This window comes from Cannabis sativa, chromosome 4, assembly GCF_029168945.1.
Source record: "Cannabis sativa cultivar Pink pepper isolate KNU-18-1 chromosome 4, ASM2916894v1, whole genome shotgun sequence".
In the NCBI taxonomy this organism is placed as follows: domain Eukaryota; kingdom Viridiplantae; phylum Streptophyta; class Magnoliopsida; order Rosales; family Cannabaceae; genus Cannabis; species Cannabis sativa.
Window position 1 is genome coordinate 81572320 of NC_083604.1, and position 13185 is coordinate 81585504.

The window sequence follows — 13185 nt, forward strand, 5'->3', positions numbered from 1 at the left end:
GGAATATCGATAGCATGTCGACAGTATGTCGATATGTTGGCGACAATGTGATGTAATTGCTTTCTGTGATTGCTAAGTGTGATATCGATTGATTGTCGACATCATGTCGATAGTGTGTCAACAATTTTGTGTCGACAAATTCTCAAATAAATTATGTATGTTAATTTGCTTTTTAATCGACATGATATCGACAAACTGTCGACAACATGTCGATAATGGTCATCCCTGACCTTTCTTAGCATGATATCGACATAGCATCGATATTCTATCGATAAACTGTCGATAACTTCTGGAAAACCCAGATTTCGAAAGAAAACTAGATCTGCCAGATATCTACCATTTCAAACCAAAAAATACTAGTTTCAACAAATACGACACATATAACGAACACAAACTACATAAAATCTAACAAAATGCTTAAAACACAACTTATCCATTATAATGGTGTAAGATTCTTGAGTGATTGGGGTGTGCTCCGGTTTTCTAACACTGCCCACCGAGAAATAAACATTTGACAGGGAAGAGAGAGAGGAAAGCTTTTTCAGTTTTTTCTAGAGAGAGAGAGGTGCACGAGAGGGAAGAGAGAGAGGAAGAGAGAGGGAAGAGAGAGGGAAGTTTTTTTAGTTTTTAACAATTTTCTTTTTTATTTTTTTAAGAAAAGGGTAAAGTGGGAAGTTCATGTAATCAATGGAATTAATTTGTACAAATTAGTGAATGGTCTAAATTTTGATATTGGGGGTTTTATTAGGGGCAAAAAATGAAATTTCCCTATATTTATTAAGTCAAGGAAGCTCAAAAATTCAAGAACCTCTTTCATTGTTACATGTCTTGTGTTACTTATAATATACTATCTACATACATCCAATTCCTAACAAAACTAAATATTGTACGAATAAAAATACCATTTTTGAAAGAACTGAAGTTACATTTCTTTTTCATTTTCATTTAAGAGTTTTTATGTGTTTCCACACTCATTCGAGATTGCACATCTGCTACCCTCATGCTAGTTTTATACAGCAATCATAAAAACTTGAAGCAATTTTTGTTTTAAAAAAAAAAACACATAAACAATTACAAGTGAAAATTGAAAACTAAGTGCAATTAAATAAAAGAACAATTAAAACTCAGTTAGGCACTATCAATAAAAAGCCTTTCCAAGTTCCATATAGAATGAGTTAATTACCTATTATGTTACATGAATACTAGCTTTAATTGTAATAAAAGAAATTATTCTTTCTACTGTTGTTGATATTGGAGTACAGCAAGTTTCTCAATCGTAATAGTCCTCAATGGCTCAGAGATCATGGAAGCTCGACTCCTTGTCGATAATTCTTGTGCCACAAAATGCATAGTGGGTCGTGAATCTGGTCTAATTCTAGTACATGACAATGCCAAGCTCACCATCAACACCACAACAGCTGATAATCTCCCAGTAGGAAGTAATAACCGTTGATCTAACACATCTTTTAATAGCATATTCTCCACATCTGTTGAACGAGTAGACGATAAAGATTCCAACAATTCTCCAGGGTGTTTTCCCATCATAATTTCTAAAGCTACCACTCCAAAACTATACACATCACACTTTTCAGTCACACACATAGTCAAAGCCAGCTCTACACAGCAAACAAAGTTTTAAAAATAAGAACATTTAAAAAATTTCATGTAACCCCACTAATTAATAATGAGTACAATAGTAATTACCTGGGGCCATGTAGCCATAGGATCCAGCTATATTTGTCCAAATGGACAAGTCTGGAGTCAACAACCGAGCCGTGCCAAAGTCTGACAATATTGGAACAAAATCAGAGCCAAGTAGTACATTGTTTAAGGACACGTCGCGATGAACGATTGGTGGAGAACAGTCGTGGTGCAAGTATGAGATTGCATGGGCTAATCCTTGAACAATCTTCACTCTTGAATCCCAATCAAGATCTGATGATTCATATAATACTTTAGCAAGACTACCCTTGTTTGCATACTTATACACCAAGTACAAACCATTGTTTCTTGAACAAAATCCATAAAGTTTTACAATGTTTCGATGTCGGACTTCGGTCAAAGTTCGAATCTCATTCTCGAAACTAATGCGACTAACTTCTGAAATATCACTTGAATCTGACATGTGCAACCGCTTAACCGCTAGAACTAACTCATGTGCTCTCAATATGGCCTTGTAAACGGTACCAAAACCTCCTTTCCCAATGCAATACTTGTCATCAAAGTCTTCAGTTGCCTCTACAATTTCTCCAAATGTAAATTTTGCTTCCTTTTCCCATATCAATGATTGGTGCGTGTCATTTTTCTTGGAATCTTTTTTGTGCTTATCCAACACTTTGAATTTATGACACAATATGAGAGTGATAACAAGGACAGTAACAAACAGTATTAAGCCACAAACAAGAGAAATGACTAATATAAGACCATTGCTAATTCTGTTTCTTTGCCTTTTACAGGGATTAAGTCCAGTAGCTTTTCCACACAATCCGAGATTTCCATCATAAAAACTTTTTGAAGCATTTTGGAAAATGGCTCCAGTTGGTATCGGACCCGTCAAGTTGTTGTAAGAAAAATCGATGTAACGTATGCTTATTAGGTTGGAAAATGATTGTGGAATACTACCAGAGAGGTGGTTATGAGAGATGTTGAGAATTTCTAACATTGTAAGCTTGGACAGGCTTGTAGGTATCTCTCCAATAAGTAAATTGTTGCTAAGATCCAATACATAACGTATAGAGACCAAATTTCCAAGCTCTAGTGGTATTTTACTCGATAGCATATTGTGACTTAGGTTTAAGCTCAACAATCCTTGAAAATTACCTAACCAATTTGGTACTTCACCTTCTAAATTGTTTCTCGAAAAATCGAGATCCACTAGCCCACTCAAGTTTGATAGAGTCAGAGGGATTGCCCCTGTTAAATGGTTATTACTGAGATTAAGTTGGTACAAAAGTTTAAGATTTCCCAATTGAGTTGGAATTGGCCCATTCAATTTGTTCGACTCTAGGCTCAAAACTTTCAACTTTGTCAAACTCCCGAGTTCTGGAGGGATCTTACCAGAGATTTTATTTTGACCCATCTGCAATCTGGTGAGATTCTGACATTGTCCCCACGTACTTGATATATGGCCAATGAATTGGTTGTTGTTTAAGAAAATGGAATCAAGATGTGGGTGAACTCCAAAAGCATTGGTGATGTTGCTTGTGAATCGATTCCCATCAAGCCTTACTCTTTTTAATTTGGTGCAGTTTCTCAGGCACTCGGGTAATGGTCCTGTAAATCTGTTTTTGCTTACACCCAAATACTCTAGATTGAACCCGTTACACAGACCTGGTGGCAACTTTCCAAAGAAATTGTTGTTTACAAACATAAAAAACCTCAAATTAGGACTCTTCTTCCCAAAGTCTCTAGGGATTGTCCCTGTGAAATTATTGTTAAGAACAGAGAACGTCTTCAAGTTACTAAGACTGGAAATGGTTATTGGTAACTCTCCTGATAGTTGGTTACTGCTTACATCAAAAGATGATAGAAGTTTTAGATTTCCAATCTCTGGTGGGATGGTTCCAACCAAACTATTTCTGAAAAGTCGCAAACCGGTGAGCTTTTTAAGGTTCCATAAAGAAGTTGGAATAGCACCTGTGAGATAATTCTGAGAAAGATCCAATCTTTTAAGTTTCTTCAAGTTTCCAATCTCTGAAGGAATTGAACCAGTGAAGTTATTATTATGAACAAATAATTCCTTTAAGTTAGTTAGCCTTGAAATATCAACTGACAGGGCTCCTGAGAGTTGGTTGGTGTGTACATCTAAAGTTGAGAGGAGTTTTAGATTTTGAATCTCTGGTGGGATAGTTCCAACCAAACTATTTCTGAAAAGTCTCACACGGATGAGGTTTTTGAGGTTCCATACAGAAGTTGGAATAGGACCCGTGAGATGGTTCTTAGAAAGATCCAATCTTTTAAGTTTCTTCAAATTTCCAATCTCTAAAGGAATTGAACCAGTGAAATTATTTTTAAAAACCATTAAGTTTGCCAACTTACTTAGCCTTGAAATATCAACTGGTAGGGCTCCTGATAGTTGGTTGGTGCTTACATCAAAAGTGGATAGGAGTTTTAGATTTCCAATCTTTGATGGGATGGTTCCAACCAAATTGTTTTTGAAAAGTTTCAAACTAGTGAGGCTTTTAAGGTTCCATAAAGAAGTTGGAATAGGACCTGTGAGATGGTTCTCATAAAGAAACAATCTTTTAAGTTTCTTTAAGTTTCCAATCTCCAAAGGAATTGAACTAGTGAAATTATTTTTAAAAGCAAATAAAATCGTCAAGCTACTCAGCCTTGAAATATTAACTGGCAAGGCTCCTGATAGTTGGTTGGTGCTTACATCAAAAATTGACAAGAGCTTTAAATTTCCAATCTTGGGTGGGATGGTTCCAACCAAATTGTTTTTGAAAAGTTGCAAAAGGGTGAGGCTTTTGAGGTTCCATAGAGAAGTTGGAATAGGACCTGTGAAATGGTTCCTCGAAAGAACCAGACTTTTAAGGTTTTTCAAGTTTCCAATATCTAAGGGAATCGAACCAGTGAAATTATTTGCAAAAGCAGATAACACCTCCAACTTCTCAAGCCTTGATATGTTAATTGGCAGTGCTCCTGATAGTTGGTTGGTACTTACAGAAAAAAAGATTAGGCTTTTAAGGTTCCACATAGAAGTTGGAATTGGACCCGTGAGATTGTTAGAAGAAAGATCCAAAATTTTAAGTTGTAATAGATTTTTAAGTTGGCCAATAGAAGAAGGAATACTCCCACTTAAGAAATTGTTAGCCAGTTGAAGAATCTCAAGATCATGCAAAAGACTAATTCCACTAGGAATATTACCTTTGAGAAAATTAGATTGTAAATGAAGGTGTTTGAGCTTAGAAAGTTTCGAAATATTAGATGACAAATGTCCCACAAATTTGTTATCTGTGAGATTGAAAGATTGGAGTTTGATGAGATTGGAAAACACAGAGTTTGGAATTGAGCCAATCCAACTATTTCGAGACATGTCTAGAAAGGTCAAGTTCCTACACTTTGATATGAAATTTGGGAATGTTGAATTAAACTTATTCAAAAAAATATCAAGGTAAGTTAAGGAAGGCATGCTTGAAAACTTAGACCAATCTGAATTCTCAAAATAATTTGCTCCAAGTGATAAGTACCATACCTTTTGTAGATTGGTGAGCTGGTAAGGTATTGGCCCCTCAAGAGAATTGTTGAAGAGACTCAAATATTGAAGCTCTGACAATTGGCTTATCTCCACTGGAATTTCCCCTTCAATGTGATTGTCACTCAAGTCCAACAAAGTGAGCTTGGTGAGATTACCAATGGCTGTTGGTATCGAACCAGCAAGTTTGTTGTTGTTGAGGTTGAAGACGGTGATGTTAAGGAATGGAGAGAAGTTGAACTTGTCCAATGTTCCATTGAGTTCCAAGTTGGAGAGGTCTATTTGTGAGACTTCTCCATTGGAACCATCACAGACAACATTAGTCCAATTACAAAGATTATTGAAGTTGTTGTTGGACCATGAATCGAGAGAAAATGGTCTCAACACCAAGCTGTTCTTCCATCTTATAAGAGCCTCTGCTTGTGTTCTTGGTGAGGAACTAATCTTCAATGGAAGCAAGGAAAGCACAAAGATAGGAAGAACAAGAAGAACAGAGAAACAAGTTCTTCCAACTCTTTTCATGGTGTTGACTTGAAACAAGTAACTTCTTTTCTTTCCTTTTTTTCCTTCATTCTCTTATACATATATATAAAGAATAATAATAACTTAAGTTCTAAACTAATATCACGTTCTTGATTCTTAAAAGTCACAACTTAAGTTAATTCAAATTCTACACACATTATTTAATTGGGTTTGACTAAAATTGTATAGATGTAATATTCCAAATGGTGATTCATTTCAACCAAGAAAATTAACACTTCTAAACACGTCCCTCATAAACAATAATTTAACACAAAGCAAACCTTAAAGTAGATCACACTAAGCAATCACATTAAAATAAATCTAAAGCCGCCTCTAATAATCAATAATTTACAATCACAAAGCTTATACATAAAGATGCCAAAACAACCCTTAGAAAGATTTATATGTATGAACACTGAGCTGATGATAAAGATGAAAACAGTTCTTGTGGGTGCTTCCCATCATAATTTCCAAAGTTTCCACTCCAAAACTCTTCACAGCAAAACAAATTATAAAAATAACACTACTACAAAAAACATAATTTCCTTCGGTTTAAAAGTTGCAATTTTTGAAAAACTGTCGCTATTAAAAATATGTGACTGTTTAAAACCGTCAGCTATATTGGGTATTACCGACGATTTTGGACCGTCGTAAAGAATCCCAGATAGTTTAATATAGTTTAATAGGTTCCTAAATCGTCGTGTATGAAAACTTCCCAAATCAGATCTATCTCATTAATTTTTTGTTATAATTAAGAGACATATGAACAATTAGTTTGCCACATCATCACCAACTGTCCTAACCAACTAATTCCATTAGCCTCTAAACAGTCACAGCCAACAACTATAAATAGGTTAACTTGCTCACTTGTTTAGAGAGGACTTGGTTCTATGATTTTGTTATTGATGAGAGAGAGCTTGAGAAAAACCAAAGATTGTGAGATTGTTTATAGAGGGATGTTAAAGGGAGTGTCCATTCATTAAATGGCTTCCCTCATGTGAGGATTTTCTGTAATTGTCTCTTAATTGATTCATCATGTTGGTTTTCTCTCTCTCTCTCCCATTGATTGTCATCAAAGCTAATTTAGCAATAAAGATTCTTTTTCATTTTCATAATTCAGTCCTATGTTTTTTTGGTGAATTCGATTTCTTACTCTTTCATAACAATTCATTATTCTTGATCATTTGATCCTTTATTTTGTCCACCCAAATTAAAGGAAATATTCTCCTCTCATTTTCATCAGGAATATTTTTCCCTTTCTTTAACTTACTTATATTAATTTTATATTTATTAATTAAAAATAAAAAAAAAGTAAATATGTCCTTCAAAAATTTATAAATAAAATAATTATATGATTTAACAATGACAATTTAATCAAATTAAAGTATTTTGATTACTTTTTTTAGTTATACAAACAAAATAAAATGATTTTAAATTTTTTTTCGGGTAATTTAATAAAAAACATAATAAAATATATTTTTGATTATTTTATATTTTAAACCCACTCATTTTTTTCATCCATTCTAATGCTATGATTACAATATTTATTTATTTATTTATTATTTTTGTTGGAGATGATTTATGTAATTTACAATTATGAAAAGATTCCAGATCAAAACTTTTATTCCTCAAGATCTGACATTTACAATTATACCTCTAAAAATCCCTCTTTCAAACTCTTTAAATGTTCAAGACAAAAATCCTTGATTCATTCCAGATCCAACATTTATATGCTATCTGAAAAGTATTAAATTAAGATTCAAGTACTAAATCAATGTTATTTGAGTATTAAATTAAGATTCAAGTATTAAATTAAAGATACTGTTTTGAAAGGTGTCCCAAGAAACAAAAATTAGTAGTCAAGTCAATGTTATTTGAGTTATTATTACATATTAGTTCATGGTTGTGAGTAATGATATATATGTAATTTATATACCAAATTATTACACACAACATCTTGAAAGTTTATTCTAACCAATCACATTTAAAATATAGTATGTAATTAGGTAAATGTTATGTTTGGTGCGATTTATCAAAAACAAATCATAATTTAGATTAAATTCATTTTTTACAAATGTATTACTAGGCAAACTTTAACAGAATACTGTCAGTAAATGAGTCAAATAAGATCATAAAATAATATTTTATAAAGATGAGACAAGAAATAGTGTCTATTATTAACAACGGTGTCAGCCAATCTTTAATATATTTTTGTTTTCTTCTAATTGGTTAACTTGAGTAAAAAGTAATTTGTAGAGTCTAGCAAACACCAATGTATTGCAATGTTTTGGTACATAATTTAAGTGCATTGCTCTAAAGTTGGCTACTGTCTCATTCAAATGAGAAAATTTGATTGCATTCTAAGCAAATATATATCTGCAAAAAAAAATGCTTTTTTTGCTCAAATGAACAAAATGATCATCAAATGAACAAAATATCATCTATAATTTTGATTTAATAGAAAGTTACAATGCAAGGCCAATATATCACAAACACAACCCCATTCACAAAAAAAGAATAAAAAAATGTCATTATCAACACACAACAACAACAACAACAAAATGCACAACCAAACTTATCATCACAAATGAACATTTTCACAAGTTGTATCTAATATGAGCTAAGAGTGCCAATAGGTTCAGTAGTCCCTCCTCTGTTCAAAGCTCTCTCTAACCTTGTCTCAAATGGAGTAGTGTGCCAATTCACTCTTCTATCCTGCAAATCCCATAAAACTCAAAAATCAGAAAACTATATCACACATTGTGGCTTGTTTGTTTGTTCCCCATAATCAGTGTCTTAATACTTCATCATATTATATACCTCACTGTACTTGCTAGTTGTGTTTGGTATTCCTTTGAAAGAAGTATCTGTACCAGAATCATTGCTAGTAGTAGTAGCCCCTGAATGACTCCAATAGGTTCCAACAGTACCTATTATTGGCATCTCATCGGGGCTTCGACAAGGGGATTTCTTCGGCGAATTTGTTGTTGAGAATTGCCTTATCTCTTCAACAGTCAAAGCACCTAATATTGGCCTATCTTCATCTTTGCTTTTCACTGAGTTTGATCCTTGAGATGTGCATCTATCAGGAGTAGTAAAACCAAATGAGCTAGTCTTACTAATAGGTGTGGTATTTCCTGGTGTAACCAACCAATTTGAGAGGCTAGCATCAACTGCCATATCTTGCTTTGGCTTAATGGATTGGTCATTTTTTGACTTGAAACTAAGAGATAACTCCTTGTAATTTGGTTCTTGATCTAATGAGAAATTATTCTCTTTCTGAGGTAACATCATTACTGGTTTACCTCCTTTTACTTTCACAGCTTTCCATTGAGAAAGATTTTCAACCGGATTTAGGACAGAATGAACATAACCTCTTCTATCTCGAGCATTTCGGCTCAACCCAATTGTTTGTATCTCATTATCCACTTCCCCGAAAGCTACCCTTTTCGGTGCAATGATTTCATCTTCATAATCTAACTCCCCATCATCAAGATCATCCTCATCCTCATCAAGATCACTGTCCCCAAAATCCAACTCTTCTTCTTCATCATCACTTTCTCTACAATTTTGATACCTATGATTCGGGGGAAAAGATAGCAAGGAGCTCGAAGTGATCGAACTCTCTTCAGAAGAACAATTAGATAAGCTTAATTTGGCATGATCTCTCTCTTTCTCCTTCTCCTTTTTCTTAACATCTTCTTCACTAACTGGTGAAACATCTGTATCATCATGAGTTGAAACATGTTCATAAGTTTTCACATTTGAATCAAAAGTCACCTTTTTCCTTGTACTCAAGCTTGGTTGAACCTCGGGCTGCTTCTGCCTGAAAATAAAATGAGAAAAAAAAGCTCAAAACTTCCATTAATACCCAAAAAAAAAGGGTAGAAGCTTTCCACTGTTAAAAACTTTAATCACTTACGAAAGCTCTTCAACTAAGCTAATGGGGTTTTCAGACTCTTCTCTTACAGAAGAGACAACACATTGTACGGAATTGAAACTAGCATTCCTCTGCAATAATTTTCAAACACATTAGTTCCATTCCAGCTAATAAACAAAACCCATAATCACAAACTAAAAATCAAATCCAAAAACGGAAACTTTATCTCAAAACTAAAATGGGTTGTTCTTATTTTCATGAATTTTCTCAAACCCCAAACAGAATCAAAAACAAAAACGAAGATGAATCTGTGAAAGGATCAAAGAACAAAAACAAAAAACACATACTTGTTGTTGGGCTCCTCTTGGCAAAACCTGATTCCTATGTCTTCTTCTAGGTTTACGATCCTTTTTAGAAGTACCAAAACAAGCAAGAAAACAACCCATCAGAGTTATTGTTCTTAATTTTTCTTAAAGGTAATTTTTTTTGCTCTTTCTTTGTGTAAAAGAAAGATCTTTATTAGAATTTCATGGTTTCAATTCAAATAACAAAATCTTTCAGAGAAAGAAATTGAAGAAAAAGGAAAACAGGGGAAGAAGAGAGAGGAGCGTTGGAAAAAGGAGAAGGGTAGGGACAAAACGGTCATAAAAAAAATTTGAAAAATTTAGGACCTTTTTTTAGGGTTTTATATTTATTTTTTATTTTAATAATAATAATATTTTTTGGTTAAAGGAAGTGACCGTTAGAGGTTTTGGTTGTGTGGATCACAGCCTGTAAATATGGCCGTTTTTTTTTTCTCTTTATGGTCAACTTTTGATCCACGCCGTTGATCTGATCCTTGTTTGTGGACCCCAACCGTTGATCTATTATATTTGTTTTTTTAGGGGGATTTCTATTTATGTATATGGATAAGATGAGAAAGAAGGAAGAAAATTATGAGTGAGGTTATTATAGAATAATTAAAGCAATAAAGATAAGACTAATTCAAAGTTATTACAAGCTTAATGTAATAAACGACAATGAAAATAAAAACGACATCATCATTTGAAAACGACAAGGACAGTACCAAGTCAAATTAAGAAACTACAATGACAATAGTATCAAAACGGGAATCATTAATGAGATCTAACTTTCATGAAATACATACTGATGATTCAATTAAAAATTTGGCACGTGGTCTCCAATATTATCAAAGTTACCGAAAAAATAAAAAAGATTTGCACTACATAATCCCCTTTTGGTTCATTAAAAAAAAAAAAAAACCCTTTGATTACTAATGAAAAAAAATATAGCCAAAAATATGTCTTTCCCTACTTCTTTGTGATCTTTATTTTTCTTTTTCTTTTTTGATCAACTTACTTTAAATTACTTTGGTGGATTGATATCTACTAAGTAAAAACTAAACAAAAATATAAATATAATGGAAATCTTAGATTGTGTGAAAAAGCTACAAGACTTAATCCTTGTAGAAGGCAAAGAAACAAAATAAGCAATGGTCTTATTTTGGTCATTGGTCTTGTTTGTGGCGTAGAACTGATTGTCATAGTCATTGTAATCACTCTTATTATATTGTGTCCAAAAATCAAAGTGTTGGATAAGTACAAACAAGATTCCAATAAAAATGGCACGCACCAGTTATTGATTTGGGAGAAGGAAGCAAAATTCACATTTGGAGAAATTGTAGAGGCAAGGGAAGACTTTGATGACAAGTGTTGCATTGGGAAAGGAGGTTTTGGTACTGTTTACAAGGCCATATTGAGAGCACATGAGTTAGTTCTTGTGGTTAAGCGGTTGCACATGTCAAATTCAAGTGATATTTCAGAAGTTACTCGCATCAGTTTTGAGAATATGATCCAAACTTTGACCGAAGTTCGACATCGCAACATTGTAAAGCTTTATGGGTTTTGTTCAAGAAATAATGGCTTGTACTTGGTGTATAAGTATGCAAACATGGGCAATCTTGGTAAAGTGTTATATGATTCAACAGATCTTGATTGGGATTCAAGAGTGAAGATTGTTCAAGGATTGGCCCATGCAATCTCATACTTGCACCACGACTGTTCTCCACCAATCATTCATCGCGATGTGTCGTTAAACAATGTACTACTTGGCTCGGATTTTGTTCTCATATTGTCAGACTTTGGCACAGTTCGATTGTTGATGCCTGATTCGTCCATTTGGACAAATGTAGCTGGATCTTACGGCTACAGGGCCCCAGGTAATTACTATTGTACTCATTATTAATTAGTATTTACATGAATTTTTTTTAAGTGTTCTTGTTTTTTAAAATTTACTTTGTTGTCCAGAGTTGGCTTTAACTATGCGTGTGACATGTATAATTTTGGAGTGGTAGCTTTAAAAATTATGATTGGAAAGCACCCAGGAGAACTGTTGGAATCTTTAACATCAGCTCGGTCGAAAGATGTGGAGAATATGCTATTAAAAGATGTTTTAGATCAACGGTTGTTACCTCATACTGGGAGATTATCAGCTGTTATGGTGTTAGTGGTGAGCTTGGGCATTGTCATGTACTAGAATATCTCAAAATAAGACACCACCTTGTTAGATCTAGTATTGTATCTAGCCATGAGAAAACTGTTGGGTTTTATGCCCTAAATAAAACTCATTTCAATATAATCAGATTTACTTATTAATATAGATCAGAAATAACATTTAATGTTGCATGGTTCACATGATTTATTTCATGATTATATGTACATAATGTATAAATTCATCTGAAATCCTTTTCACATACTTGATCCTGTTTATTGTGTCGTCAACACATTGGAAAGTAACATGACTATGTGAATAAAGTTTCCTAGATTTATCAGACATAGGGTTTTACTGATATGATAATCTACAACAAGAGTTTACTTGTATTTGGAGAAATACTATGTTCTTTCCAGAGCATTGGTTAAAGTAAAGCTCAGGTTGGATGCATGGAGTATGCATCGGAAGGGACCGATATTGAACTTTGACTTAGATTTATTAAACTTACCGTAATATCTATTCAAGTCAATATCGCCAAGTTGATCCTAGATCAAATGATCTTAATCCTGATATGATTAGGCTCAATCTTGAAAGGCTATTCGTGTTCTTTGATTTGTTAGTTAAGCCTACTTTTAGGTCAGGGTGATACGTACATTTTGGGAACACGGTAGTGCAATTGAGTGGGAGCGCTATCATAAACATGGAATCTATAGCTTCTATCTGGCGAATAGTAAGCAAAGGATGATCTCCTTCGAGCTTGACCAAACGAACATAAATGGTGGAGTACTCATTTCACATAAGCTGAAATATCATTTATACGGGGTCAAGTGTTTTAAGGAATAAATACATTGTAGGGTGTAACGGTAATTTAATCCCTTTACAGTGTAGATCATTCATATAGAGGATCATTGATCACATTAGGATTATAACAATGGATAACTAATGATGTGTCTATATGGTGGAACATATAGAGCATTCTATATAACTGAGAGTGCAATTCTAAGTTCTATGCGTGGATTCAACGAAGAATTAATAAGTTAGTGAATTTTAGTGCTAAATTCTTGATCTACTTATTGGAAGCTCGGTTATATAGACC

The 13185-nt window shown here is 33.6% G+C and overlaps 3 protein-coding genes across 3 annotated transcripts; all 3 read right to left on the reverse strand.

Annotated features, from left to right (window-relative positions):
• Positions 1-1141: 1141 nt before the first annotated feature.
• Positions 1142-2853, reverse strand: LOC133037426 (MDIS1-interacting receptor like kinase 2-like). The gene is made up of 2 exons (XM_061114706.1): positions 1705-2853; positions 1142-1616 (listed from the first exon to the last, which is right to left on the reverse strand). Exons 1-2 carry the CDS (start codon positions 2777-2779, stop codon positions 1237-1239), a joined length of 1455 nt encoding a protein of 484 aa, XP_060970689.1. The 5' UTR covers positions 2780-2853; the 3' UTR covers positions 1142-1236.
• On the reverse strand, positions 2794-5719 carry LOC133037202 (LRR receptor-like serine/threonine-protein kinase GSO1). Its single transcript, XM_061114070.1, has 2 exons — positions 2842-5719; positions 2794-2798 (listed from the first exon to the last, which is right to left on the reverse strand). Exons 1-2 carry the CDS (start codon positions 5717-5719, stop codon positions 2794-2796), a joined length of 2883 nt encoding a protein of 960 aa, XP_060970053.1.
• A 2415-nt stretch (positions 5720-8134) lies between these two features.
• LOC115714273 (uncharacterized) lies at positions 8135-10265 on the reverse strand. The gene is made up of 4 exons (XM_030642909.2): positions 9947-10265; positions 9642-9730; positions 8540-9545; positions 8135-8434 (listed from the first exon to the last, which is right to left on the reverse strand). Exons 1-4 carry the CDS (start codon positions 10043-10045, stop codon positions 8330-8332), a joined length of 1299 nt encoding a protein of 432 aa, XP_030498769.2. The 5' UTR covers positions 10046-10265; the 3' UTR covers positions 8135-8329.
• Between the last annotated feature and the right edge of the window lie 2920 nt (positions 10266-13185).

What these genes read in the sequence shown, in the direction of transcription:
- LOC115714273 (XM_030642909.2), bottom strand. Translation starts at nt 10,045, where the DNA reads ATGGGTTGTTTTCTTGCTTGTTTTGGTACTTCTAAAAAGGATCGTAAA. An exon ending in AGCTTAGTTGAAGAGCTTTC is followed by an intron (nt 9,546 to 9,641) that starts GTAAGTGATTAA and finishes TTTTATTTTCAG; the next exon opens with GCAGAAGCAGCCCGAGGTTC. An exon ending in CAACTAGCAAGTACAGTGAG is followed by an intron (nt 8,435 to 8,539) that starts GTATATAATATG and finishes TGGGATTTGCAG; the next exon opens with GATAGAAGAGTGAATTGGCA.
- LOC133037202 (XM_061114070.1), bottom strand. Translation starts at nt 5,719, where the DNA reads ATGAAAAGAGTTGGAAGAACTTGTTTCTCTGTTCTTCTTGTTCTTCCT.
- LOC133037426 (XM_061114706.1), bottom strand. Translation starts at nt 2,779, where the DNA reads ATGCTATCGAGTAAAATACCACTAGAGCTTGGAAATTTGGTCTCTATA. An exon ending in CTATGGCTACATGGCCCCAG is followed by an intron (nt 1,617 to 1,704) that starts GTAATTACTATT and finishes TTTGCTGTGTAG; the next exon opens with AGCTGGCTTTGACTATGTGT.